This window comes from Pongo pygmaeus, chromosome 3 (genome assembly GCF_028885625.2).
Source record: "Pongo pygmaeus isolate AG05252 chromosome 3, NHGRI_mPonPyg2-v2.0_pri, whole genome shotgun sequence".
Lineage (NCBI taxonomy): Eukaryota > Metazoa > Chordata > Mammalia > Primates > Hominidae > Pongo > Pongo pygmaeus.
Window position 1 is genome coordinate 16645196 of NC_072376.2, and position 13459 is coordinate 16658654.

At 43.3% G+C, this 13459-nt stretch overlaps 1 protein-coding gene across 1 annotated transcript in view; it reads left to right on the forward strand.

Annotated features, from left to right (window-relative positions):
• The window catches only part of LAP3 (leucine aminopeptidase 3), a 30404-nt gene extending 18194 nt beyond the window's left edge, over positions 1–12210 (forward strand). Inside the window, exons 9-13 of the mRNA XM_054485830.2 lie at positions 1333–1421; positions 2734–2836; positions 8859–8938; positions 11072–11181; positions 11643–12210. Coding sequence (XP_054341805.1) covers positions 1333–1421; positions 2734–2836; positions 8859–8938; positions 11072–11181; positions 11643–11832 — 572 coding nt within the window. The 3' untranslated portion in view covers positions 11833–12210. The remainder of the gene's footprint in view (positions 1–1332; positions 1422–2733; positions 2837–8858; positions 8939–11071; positions 11182–11642) is intronic.
• The last annotated feature ends 1249 nt before the right edge of the window (positions 12211–13459 follow it).

The following is a 13459-nucleotide window of genomic DNA, read 5'->3' on the forward strand; positions in this document are numbered from 1 at the left end:
GCTAAATGTATCTTGCAACCAGTGGGCTGTAACTGGAATTGATTTGCTTTACTTCTGCAAAAAGTGGTTAGCAGTCAAGGGCGCGTAATGTCAAGTTTGTAGTTGACGTTATGAAATTTGCTCGGTACTTGGGGTGGCGGGATGTTGCTGGCTCATTGACTGATTGCCTCGTAGGATTGTGGCCGGTGAAATGGCACAACACACAGCGCCTAGGACAGAAAAAGTGCTCATTATGTGGCAGTTCTTAGTAATGGAAGATACAAACTCCCAGGCACAGTACTGGGAGTTTGTATAATGGCATTGCTCATACTCATTTCAGAGGAGACAGGGAAGGAGGAGAGAGTCTTAGGTTAAATAATAATGCCCTGAGTCATGTCCATTGCACAAGGCAGGTAGAATTGGAATCCGGGTCTCTCAGACATGACCCCCTCCTTCACTATCATAGTCCTTTTTTTTCCTGAACTATTTAAAAGTCAGTTGCAGACATCATGACACGTCCTCTAAGAAAAAGGACATTCTGTGTAATGACAAAACCATTAACTTTTCTGAGGATTAATACAGTAACCTAATTCAAGTTTCCAGTTGTGTAAAAAATGTCCATTTTATTTATTTATATTTAGGTTTTTTTGGTTTTTTGGTTTTTTTTGAGATGGAGTTTCGCTCTTGTTGCCCTGGCTGGAGTGCAATGGCGCGATCTTGGCTTACCACAACCTCCACCTCCCGGGTTCAAGTGATTCTTCTGACTCAGCCTCTCGAGTAGCTGGGATTACAGGCATGCACCACCATGCCTGGTTAATTTTGTATTTTTAGTAGAGACGGGGTTTCTCTATGTTGATCAGGCTGGTCTCGAACTCCTGACCTCAGGCAATCTGCCTGCCTTGGCCTCTCAAAATGCTGGGATTACAGGCATGAGCCACCGTGCCTGGCCTATATTTAGCTTTTAAATCCAGAAACTAATCAAGGACCACACATTGCCATTGGTGCCCCTTTAGATTTCTTGAGTCTAGACCCTATTCCTGTTTTCTTCCATGGCATTAGCAGTTTTGAAGGGTCTAGGCTTGTTTCATGATATTCTGCAATTTGTATTTATTTGAATTGCTTCTTGATTAGAATCAAGTTAGACTTCTTTGGGAAGAATGCTACATGGGTGATGTGTACTTCTTGTTGCTGACACATCATGTCAGTTGTGTCATTGGTGATGTTAAATTTGATCAGTTCGTTAAGGTGGCCTTTGTGTCTTGCTTCTCATGGCTCACAGGTGGCCTGTTGTCCCATGGGTGGCATGTTTGGACCCAGCATATACTGTGTGCCTTCATATATTCTTTCCAATAGGTCTGGCCCCTCTTTGTGAAAATATGCCCAGCGGCAAGGCCAACAAGCCGGGGGATGTTGTTAGAGCCAAAAACGGGAAGACCATCCAGGTTTGTAAATGCAAGACACAGCACTCCCCATCCGGTGTTCCTCGGGAATCCCATCATGGCCACATAACCACAGCTTGGATGGGTGCAGAGCCCCAGAACCATATTAGGGGAGGGTGCTGTCTTTAGTGCTGGGTAGTCTTTCTTTTCCTTCCCTTTCCTGAAATGGGGTCTCACTGCGTCGCCCAGGCTGTAGTGCAGTGGCATGATCATGTCTCACTGCAGCCTTGACCTCCGCAGGCTCAGGTGGTCCTCACACCTCGGCGACCTGAGTAGCTGGGACCACAGGTGCGTGCCACCATGCCTGGCTAGCTTTTTGTAGACACAGGGTTTTGCCATGTTTCCCAGGCTGGTTCCAAACTCCTAGACTCAAGTGATCTGCCCACTTTGGTCTCCCAAAGTGCTAGGATTACAGGCTTGAGCCACCATTCCCAGCCCCTGAGTAGCTTTTTTTTGCAAAGGCAGAAGTATCTTTTTGGGGGTATTTTGAAGAATGTTTTTCCATACTTATTGTTCCTCCCACTTCCTGTATGCTATACACACACGTTTCCATGAATTTGCTGCCAGCCCTGGAGAGTGCGGCAAAGCAGTAAAATTGTGGGCTATCTTCTGGATATACCTGTGCTATGAGTGACTTTTTTCCATTGTAGGTGTTGAGGTAGAAAACACTGTTCTACATCAGGGGCCCTGCGCTCAAGGGGATGTGGCAGCAGGTCCTCTGGGTGGCACGTGCATGCATTTGTGTACAAGCCACTCAGAAAACGACTGGACCTCTATTTAAAAGAAAGGAATATAGTTAGGAAGTGTTACTGAAGTTGCAATAGTTTTCATTTCTAGGATTGAGACTGCCATGTAGCTGTAGCTTTCTTAAGCTCTTTAACCTCATTTTCGGAAATCTTTACATTTTTCCCCTTCTTGTTACAAAGTTACAGGTAAAATGGACTAGACATTTTTCTATTTATTTTGGCTTCCAAAGTCATCAATGTTAGGTCATCAGCTCTGGTACAGTGATTATTATATTATTTTTTAAAATTTTTAATTAGAAATGGGGTTTCACCATCTTGCCCAGGCTGGTGTCGAGCTCCTGGGCTCAAGCTATCTGCCCACCTCTACCTCCCAAGGTGCTGGGGGATTATTAAATCATATTTGCTCTCCAGATTAGATATGTTCCTATTCTCATTGAAGTATGAGTGGTTTGATAATGACACACGTCACAGTAGATTTTTCCAACTTTTCCGTCGAACACTGTTGCAAGTGTCTAGTTTTCATATTCTTTACTTGCGCTGTCACCCTTTCTGTTTTTGACCCTCTGCAGGTTGATAACACTGATGCTGAGGGGAGGCTCATACTGGCTGATGCGCTCTGTTACGCACACACATTTAACCCGAAGGTCATCCTCAATGCCGCCACCTTAACAGGTCAGACCGTGCACTTGCCTTGATTTTGTTTGAAGGAAGTCTTGTTTGTTGCATGGATTTCACACACTATACTTAACGGCATTATTTTGCTAAAATTTGGCTTGGTCCATTGGCATTGAAAGATCTTTCACCAGAGGAATTGTTCTGCAGTTGTAAAATGTTTTGAATATTAGGTTCATTGTTTTAAAACATTCCAAGCTATACTTTTTTTTTTGAGACGGAGTTTCACTCTGTCGCCGAGGCTGGAGTGCAGTGGCGTGATCTTGGCTCACTGCAACCTCTGCCTCCTGAGTTCAAGTGATTCTCCTGCCTCAGCCTCCCAAGTAGCTGGGGTTACAGGTATGCACCACCAGTCCTGGCGAATTTTTGTATTTTTAGTAGAGATGGGGTTTTTGCTATGTTAGCCAGGCTGGTTTCGCACTCCTGAACTCAGGTGATCCACCCGTCTCGGCCTCCCAAAGTGCTGGGGTTACAGGTATGAGTCACTGTGCCTGGCCTAATTTTTATATTTTAGTAGAGATGGGGTTTAACTATGTTGGCCAGGCTGGTCTCAAACTCCTGACCCAGGTGATCCACCTGTCTCAGCCTCCCAAAGTGCTGAGATTACAAGATTACAGAAGTGAGCCACTGTGCCCAGCCTGGGCTGTACCTTTAAACAAAGAAATAACAAGTGGGCCAGATCAGCTCATCTAGAGTGACATCTAAAAATGATGTTAAGAGCCAGGAGCGGTGGCTCACGCCTGTAATCCCAGCACTTTGGGAAGCCGAGGCAGGTGGATCATGAGGTCAGGAGATCGAGACCATCCTGGCCAACATGGTGAAACCTTGTCTCTACTAAAAATACAGAAAATTAGTTGGGTGTGGCACATGCCTGTAATTCCAGCTACTCGGGAGGCTGAGGCAGGAGAATCGCTTGAACCCCAGAGGTGGAGGTTGCAGTGAGCCGAGATCACGCCACTGCACTCCACCTTGGTGACAGAGCGAGACTCCTTCTCAAAAAATAAAATAAAATAAAATAAAATAAATGATGTTAAGAGATGGTTTCTGTTACAATTACCGTTTGATACAGATCTGAAAAGATTAGTGATAAATCCCCAAGTCAATAGCTTTCTTTTACTTTTTAAAACTAATTGTAATGTATCTGATACCCTCTGAGCTTTCAGAGCTTTACTTTTTTTTTTTTTTTTTTTCCCGGAACTTTTTATACTTGATGTCATAAGGAAATAACATTTTACCAGGGTGGCAGGATCCTCATTTAACAAGTGACACAGTGTGAAGCCTGCGCTTTAAGGCCAGGCTCAGGTGGAACTCCCAGCCATGCCACTGACTAGTCAGTTAGCCGTGGGCAAGTTCCTTGGCCCTTTTGAGCATCGGTACTTGGGGACAATTCCATTTGCCTGGAAGAGCTGTAAAGGCTGGAGGGAGTTTCTTGAAAGCCTCTTTAATACAGGCTGTGACACCACCAGCCCTGGAGGGCTGGGAATAGATTCCTAAAGGGATGACAAACAAGTGTTGTCTTATTGCCAAATCCCAATGTTCATAATCTTTCATCCAAATGTTCTCCTCATAGTCATTCATCCTGACTGTACCCCTTTTTTAAAAAAATTAATTTCTGAATCTTAACGTCAGACTCTACCTCTTTTAAGATGAAAATTTAGATGATTTTTTATCCTTTGGTTTTATTCTTGCCCTGGTCATGCTGAGCCTTTACTTTGGCAGAAATCATGTTCCTTTTTGTATGTAGGTCTAAAAATAGTCCATAGGTCTATTGCTAAGAGTTCTTTTTCAAAGCTGGCATTATAGTGTTTTCATGGTTTTTGGTCTACCCATTCAGTTTAGCAAACACTTTAAGCTGAAAAGCAGAGCTTCTAGGGTGGGGGGTTGGGGGAGGCAGTGGCAGTGAAGCGGGTACCCCCTTACTGTAAATGAGGAATCACAGAGGATAGATACATCAGATACATCAAGTTCTACAACTTAAACATAACTTTCATAATTACCACTTGGGAAATACTTTTCCTAGATGCTTAATAGCAGCATTCTACCCCACTTTTTTCTCAGTCTGAGGGGTTGAGAAGGTGGGAAAGTTGGCCCTACACAACCAAGGGTGACCTTCTGGGTGAGCTTTCAGACCCCACCGGGTGATGGTTCCCCAGATACTACTGAGCCCCTTCTGAGTTCCAGAAGCTACGGTTCCAAGAGGAGAATAAGAACCAGTTTCTAAGCTCAGGCTCTTGATAGGAGGAAGTACACAGTCTTCAGAAATAGAAGACCTGATTTTAAAACTTGTCCTAACTTTTAATAGCACGTGACTTTGGACTAGGCTTTAGTTGTCTCATCCATAAAAGGGGTATAATAGCACCTTGTTCACAGGAAGGATGCCTGCGAAGATTAAATGAGACGATACAGGTTGATGTCCATGGCCCAGTACATCATAGACACTGAAACAGATGTTACTGTCCTTTGAAAGGCAGGGCATACCCCAGATTGTAGAAACAGTGACATATTCGGGGATGGCCATCCAATCGTGGTGTTTCTTTTCATTTTCTTAATGCTTGGGCATAATTTAGGATTGAATGAGTGTAGTGCTATCCTCACTTTCCTTGGGGCTTTGATGTTTCTTCCAGACTATGAGCAATTCTGGTAACATTGATCAGTGAGCATCACAACACAGGGCTCCAAATGTGCCTTGTAAATGAAAATGGGAAGTATGCCTCTGCTACTAGCAGTTCTGAAATGGGCTGTGATAATAATTCTGGAATTATAGAGAATAAACTGTTTAAATATATAATGAAATCATCTTTAGAGCCGTGGTCCCAACTGGACCACCTTAAATACTTATGTCTGCCATTTTTTATTACTTTAAGGGAAGATAGCATGTTCTTGTTTGAGGGGATTGTTCATCTTTTCTATGACAAATTTTAAAACTGATAGATGACTCTTAGGGGGTTGATTGAAATGTTTTGAGGACAAGTGAATAATTATATAAAAACCTACTATCTTGAAAAGTAAAGTATTAATGGGTATGTATATATTGTCCCTCAGTATGCTTGGGGATAGGTTCTAGGATCCCCCCTCAGATACCAAACCCATGATGCTCATATCCCTTATGTAAAATGGCATAGTATTTGTATGTAACCTATGTACATCCTCCAGCATGCTTAAGTCATCTCTAGATTACTTATACTGCCTAATACAATGTAAGTGCTATGTAAATATTCATTACACTCCTTTGTTTAGGGAATAACGACAAGAAAAAAAGTCTATGTGTGTTCAGTACCGATGCAACCATCTCCCCCATTTCAAAATATTTTCTGTCTGCATTTGGTTGACTCCATAGATGCAGAACACACGGATACGGAGGGCTGACTAGTTAGTACTGTCTTCAAGTTTCAGTTTTCCTTGGGAGAGATGCTAATGAGCAGTTTCATGTAAAGACATGGTTAAGAATTTAAGGAACAATTTGGACATACTTTGCATTATAGGGAGCAAATGCCACCTTGAGAACGCTATAGATTTCCCCCAGTTTCAGTGCTGTCTCCTCTGACATTCCATATGCGTGTCCTGGTACTGATGGTGGTGGGTTCAGTGCTTATCCTGGTACTGAAGGATAGTAAGGTTAGCTTTTCCTTTCAATAAATACTTAGCTCCTTTATGCCAGGCAGTGTGCTTTCTGGGCCCTAAGGATATGCGTAGGAAGCAGACGTGTTCCTTGACTCAGCGCTTACAGATGGGCCAGGCAAATAACAAATGAGATTACCGGGAGCTAATACCACAACTAAAGGAGGCAGCACTAAGTGGCTGTACCTGATTGTCTCTTCTCAAGAGGACCTGCAAATCTGGATTTTTAAGTTGATTTTTTAAAAATATGCTAATTAATGTAAAAATAGAAGTCAGCCAATGGGACACAACTTTGTTGGAGAAAAAACCTAAAGATGAAACAAGTAAATATGGTGCAGTAATAACAGATATCAAAATCTTATAGCAATACTTAGATGTGATTAAAATTGCTGAAAAATTGGATTCCTCAATGCCAGTAGTATGTAAATTATGATACCTCCATCCAGTGGACTATTTTTAAATCATTAAAAATACTTTCAAATATTTGTTTATAAAAGAGGAATAATTTTTTCTTTTTTTTTTGAGACAGAGTCTCACTCTGTTGCCCAGGCTGCAGTGGCACGATCTCAGCTCACTGCAACCTCTGCCTCCTGGGTTCAAGCCATTCTCCTGCCGCAGCCATCTGAGTAGCTGGGATTACAGGCGTGTGCCACCACACTCGGATTTTTGTATTTTTAGTAGAGACGGGGTTTCACCATGTTGGTCAGGCTGGTCTCGAACTCCTGACCTCAAGTGATCCACCCATCTCGGCCTCCCAAAATGCTGGGATTACAGGTGTGAGCTACCGCGCCCAGCCAAAGAGGAATAGAATAAATTTTTAAAGCATAAAAGGAAGAACATGGCCAGGCATGATGGCTCACACCTGTAATTCCAGCACTTTGGGAGGCCGAGATGGGCGGATCACGAGGTCAGGAGATCAAGACCATCCTGGCTAACATGGTGAAACCCCCTCTCCACTAAAAATACAAAAAAAATTAGCCAGGTGTGGTGGCACGCGCCTGTAGTCCCAGCTACTCGGGATGCTGAGGGAGAGAGTGGCATGAACCCGGGAGGTGGAGGTTGCAGTGAGCTGAGATCGCACGTCTGGGCAACAGAGCAAGACTCTGTCTCAAAAAAGGAGGAACACATGCTTGAGCACATACAGGATGGTCTTGTTTTTTATGAAAGTTTAGAAGTTGGGCTGGGCATGATAGCTCATGCTTGTAATCCTGGTGCCTTGGGAGGCTGACATGGGAGGATTGCTTGAGCCCAGGAGTTCAAGACCAGCCTGAGCAACATAATGAGACCCCATCTCTACAACAAGAAATCGTTTTTTTTTTTTTTTTTTTTTTTTTTTTTTTGAGACAGAGTTTCGCTCTTGTTGCTCAGGCTGGAGTGCAATGGTGCGATCTCGGCTCACCACAACCTCTGCCTCCCAGGTTCAGGCGGTTCAAACGATTCTCCTGCCTCAGCCTCCTGAGTAGCTGGGATTATAGGCATGCACCCCACGCCCGACTAATTTTGTATTTTTAGTAGAGACAGGGTTTCTCCATGTTGGTCAGGCTGGTCTCAAACTCCCAACCTCAGGTGATCTGCCCGCCTCAGCCTCCCAAAGTGCTGGGATTACAGGCGTGAGGCATTGCACCTGGCCTTTTTTTTTTTTTTTTCTTTTTTTTTTTGAGACAGAATCTCGCTCTATCGCCCAGGCTGGAGTGCAATGAATGGCATGATCTCGGCTCACTGCAACCTCCGCCTCCTGGGTTCAAGTGATTCTGCCTACCTCAGCCTCCTGAGTAGCTGGGATTACAGGCGCCTACCACCACGCCCAGCTAATTTTTGTATTTTTAGTAGAGACGGGGTTTCTCCATGTTGGCCAGGCTGGTCTTGAACTCCTGACCTCAGGTGATCCCGCCCGTGATGGGATTACAGGCGTGAGCCACCATGCCCGGCCCAAAAAGAAATTTTTAATTAGCTGGGTGTGGTGGCATGTACCTGTAATTCCAGCTACTCAGGAGGCTGAGGCAGAAGGATCACTTGAGCCCAGGAGTTTGAGGCTGCATGCAGTGAGCTCTGATCACACCACTACACTGCAGCCTGGGTGACAGTGAGACCTTTCTCAAAAAAAAAAAAAGTTTAGATGTCTGGAAGGAAATTTCAAAAATAGGTTAACAGTTATCCCTAAAATGAAATTATTGGTCAAATTCAGTAGGTTCCTTTTTTGCATTTCCTAATAACTTAAGTGAATTCTGGCCTGAAAAACATAAAAACATGTTAACTATGTACAGGAAAGATTTTCTAAGCTTATCTATTTTTGAAAATGAGGAAGCCATTAAATAGGGTACATGCTAAGGTTTCCATATGCATGGCAGAGGAGCCCATTTTGCCTGGAGAGACTGCACTTGACCTGAGGGCTTGTGTCTTACAGGTGCCATGGATGTAGCTTTGGGATCAGGTGCCACTGGGGTCTTTACCAATTCATCCTGGCTCTGGAACAAACTCTTCGAGGTAGGAATAATATTTATATATCTAAATTGTAGAGATGGTGAATAAATTATTCTAGCCTTAGAAGGATAGACTTCAACCCTGTGTTAAAGTGATTTTTATGCCGCAGGTTTGCCTTTGAATTGAAAATGAACCACAGCAATAGATTGAGTTCAGTGGCATTGGGTTTTCCACAAATGCTCCTAAAGGAGGGGATGATGCCCCCTGCTCCCCTCCGGTAGCCTCAGCGTCCTGTGAAAATATCTCACTAACACTGTGGTCATAGTTTTAGAATCCCTGAGGTAGAAATGGTTTTGAAGATGGCTTTGTGGAGCAGCGTTTGTGACTGCGTGTCGTGAGTCATGTAAGGGAGTTCACCCTGCATCGATGAGGATGTCTTCAGACCGCTGTGCTCTGTGCCTCCCTCCATGCCCTTCACAGCCAGCCTCTTCCCAGCAGTCACCCTCATTTCCACACACACACTCTCTCTTACTGCCATTGGTTTTCGAATGCCCACACCACTGTTAGCCTAACTCAGCCTGTCTTGAGGCAACAGGTGACTCTGTGGCCTCCTGACACCTGGTTCAGCTTCTGTGATAATCCTTTCTTGGGCTGCCTCCTCCTGTGATTATCCTGCTCCTGTCTCCTGATCTGTTTGTTCCCTTTGGCCGCCCTTTGGCTGGTGTTCAATTCAAGGCCATAGGCTCTTCCTACTCTACACAGTCCTCACATGAAAGCTCCAGCGAGCACATGTTGCCTGATGGCTCCCATCTCTCTCCTGAATCCCAGCCTCTATGTACCCACGTGGCTGCTAGACAGCTCCAGCTGGCTGCTTACTCATTCATTCAACTAGTAATTAATGGGAGCTTACTCTGTGCCAGTGGGAGACAAACATAAAATGTCCCCAAATATAATCTTGAGGGTGGTTTAAGGTCTAAACTTATTTTCACTCTAAACTGCTTCTCCTTCATATATGTCATCATTCATGAAGCCCAATTTTCCCCGTTCTGCAATACTCAGCCCCATCATCTCCTTCCAGGCCAGGCCAGGAACCTCTCCTCTGGTATCCCACATAACCGTTATCCCTCTCTTTCATGGCACCCACAATATTGTTGTTTTGACTTTTAAAAAACATTTAAGCTTTAAAAAAAAAAATCTCAGTTATATGTGCATAAATCGACAATCAGCAGCCCACAGTCTGTTTTCGAGAAGGCAGCCACTTTCAACCCTTGGCTGATTCATCTGGTATTTACTTATGTCTTAAAATAACAGCTTATATTGCTGCTTCTTGATTTTTCACTTTTAGGTCTTTGATTTTTTACCAGTGAGTTAAATAATCTGTTTATGTATCTGTTTCTCCTACTAGCCTGTAGGCCCTTGGGTGGCTCAGATAGTAGTATTTCAGCACACCTGATGGTGTTCAGTAGTTCAGTAAACGATGAATGAGTGAGTGGGTAAATGATGAATGAATGAATGTGGTCACCCTGTCTCAGGATTTCAGTGATACAGGTCCAGTCATGTGTTTCTGTCACATAGAAGTGACCTGCCACATAAGAACTCTTTCACCCTAATCAACCCACAAAGCCTGTAATTGTAGTTTGATGATTTTAGCAAAATTCCCTACAGATTTGTGAAATTGCTTCACAGCATTCCTGGTTCCTTTTTATTATTTATTTATTTATTTTTGAGACGGAGTCTCACTCTGTTGCCAGGCTGGAGTGCCGTGGCACTCCGTTGGCTCCCTGCAACTTCCCGCTCCTGGGTTCAAGCAATTCTCCTGCCTCAGCCTCTGGAGTAGCTGGGACTACAGGCGTGCACCACCACGCCCAGCTAATTTTTTGTATTTTTAGTAGAGACAGCGTTTCACCATGTTGGCCAGGATGGTCTCGATTTCTTGACCTTGTGATCCACCCGCCTCGGCCTCCCAAAGTGCTGGGATTATAGGTATGAGCCACCGTCCCCAGCCTCCTTGTTTCTTTTATAGTTCTAAAATAAATCTTTTAATGAGTGGACACAATTCTGAAACCTATTTTCTGGTTTCATGTTTTAGAGTAACAGGTTAGAACAACTCTTCCTTCATGCATTGAGCATGTTAATGCCATGAATTTCCCAGAACCTGCCTCATCCACTCTTCCACCTGTCATACCTGTTCTCTAGGCCAGCATTGAAACAGGGGACCGTGTCTGGAGGATGCCTCTCTTCGAACATTATACAAGACAGGTTGTAGATTGCCAGCTTGCTGATGTTAACAACATTGGAAAATACAGGTATGTAAGCTAAGCTAAATGTACATTTATACAATCATCTTTGATTGCCAAAATAGCTATTTTCAATTTTATCCCCTTATATAAAAGGTTTAACTATTTAATTTCCTTTTGGTGTAGTGCTTGTAAGCTTTTTAATGTCTTGAATTTTCAAATATTTCTTCAACCAGATTTCAAAATTTGCATGTTTCTAATCTAACAGTAATTTTAAGTAAATGGTAAGGGAAAGAGATGGAAGATATGGGAATTCATTACCATAGCAAAAAGGAATATAGAATTTATCCTTTACTGCTTAAAGCAATATCTGAAAATAAATATTCTGAAAGTGATATGTGGGTTAGCATCTTAATAGGTCTTATAAGCTTGACCGTTTTTCTCTGGTTATAGAATGTACTTAGCAAAAATGTGGGATCTTAGTGCACATTTACATGGGGTTGTAAAGTGCTTTTTGTCTTTCTCTTCAGATCTGCGGGAGCATGTACAGCTGCAGCATTCCTGAAAGAATTCGTGACTCATCCTAAGTGGGCACATTTAGACATAGCAGGCGTGATGACCAACAAAGATGAGGTTCCCTATCTACGGAAAGGCATGACAGGGAGGCCCACAAGGACTCTCATTGAGTTCTTACTTCGTTTCAGTCAAGACAATGCTTAGTTCAGATACTCAAAAATGTCTTCACTCTGTCTTAAATTGGACAGTTGAACTTCAAAGGTTTTTGAATAAATGGATGAAAATCTTTTAACGGAGACAAAGGATGGTATTTAAAAATGTAGAACACAATGAAATTTGTATGCCTTGATTTTTTTTCATTTTACACAAAGATTTATAAAGGTAAAGTTAATATCTTACTTGATAAGGATTTTTAAGATACTCTATAAATGATTAAAATTTTTAGAACTTCCTAATCACTTTTCAGAGTATATGTTTTTAATTGAGAAGCAAAATTGTACCTCAGATTTGTGATGCTAGGAACATGAGCAAACTGAAAATTACTATGCACTTGTCAGAAACAATAAATCCAACTTGTTGTGCTCTCTGGTGTGGCTCTGATATTTACTTACATATTGCTACAAGCCCAGTAACTTATTACTAGAATATCATTCGTCTCTGTAGCCATGTTGTATGAACTACGTAATTAAATTGGGGCACAGTGGTTTATGTATTTTCTCAGTGTTCCTCATTACTTAAAGGTACTCGGGGATTGAGCTCATCAGTTTGGGTAATAGTGGCTTGGCACATGATTTCCAAAATGAATCAGTCAGAATAATACTAACCATTGTTGACTTACCATCTGCCAGGCACTGTCCTCATTGTTTTCAGGTGTTAAATTATTGAGTCCTACCCAATGAGACAGGTACTGTTATTACCCTCATATGACAGATGAGGGAAACGAGGCACAAGAGAGGTTTAGTAACATGCCACTGATGTCACAGAGCAAGTAACTGGTAGCTCAAAGTTCAAGCCAGGTGATCTGGCTGCTGCACTGGTACACCGCAGTGCTCTTTTTCAGTTCAGTGACTTGAATGGATGCAGAATTTATTTGAAGTACTGAAGTAAGAAACATGACCACAGGCCAAGCACAGTGGCTCATGCCTGTAATCCCAGCATTCCGAGAGGCGAAGGCAGTAGGATTGCTTGAGGCTAGGAATTTGAGACCAGTTTGGGTAACATAGTTAGACCCTTGTCTCTACTTTATTAAATTTTAAAAAGAATTCAAGCCAGCAACAGTGTGCTGAAAAAAGAAACGATCATAAAAGGGACTGTCGGCTGAGCCCAGCTACTGGGGAGGCTGATGTGGGAAGATTGCTTGAGCCTGGAGGTCAAGGCTGCAGTGAGCCCTCTGATCATGCCACAGCACTCCACCCTGGGTGAAAGAGCAAGAACCTGTCTCAGGCCAGGCACGGTGGCTCACACCTGTAATCCCACCACTTTGGGAAGCCGAGGCAGGCGGATCACAAGGTCAGGAGTTCGAGACCAGCCTGGCCAATATGGTGAAACCCCGTTGCTACTAAAAATACAAAAAAATTAGCCAGGCTTGGTGGCGCATGCTTGTAATCCCAGCTACTTGGGAGGCTGAGGCAGGAGAATTGCTTGAACCCGGGAGGCGGACGTTGCAGTGAGCCAAGATCACACCACTGCACTCCAGCCTGGGCGACAGAGCTAGACTCGGTCTCAAAAAAAAAAAAAAAAAAGCGGGTTGGGGGGCAGCGGATACAGTGGCTCATGCCTGTAATCTCAGCACTTTGGGAGGCCATGGTGGGAGGATAACTTGGAGCCCAGG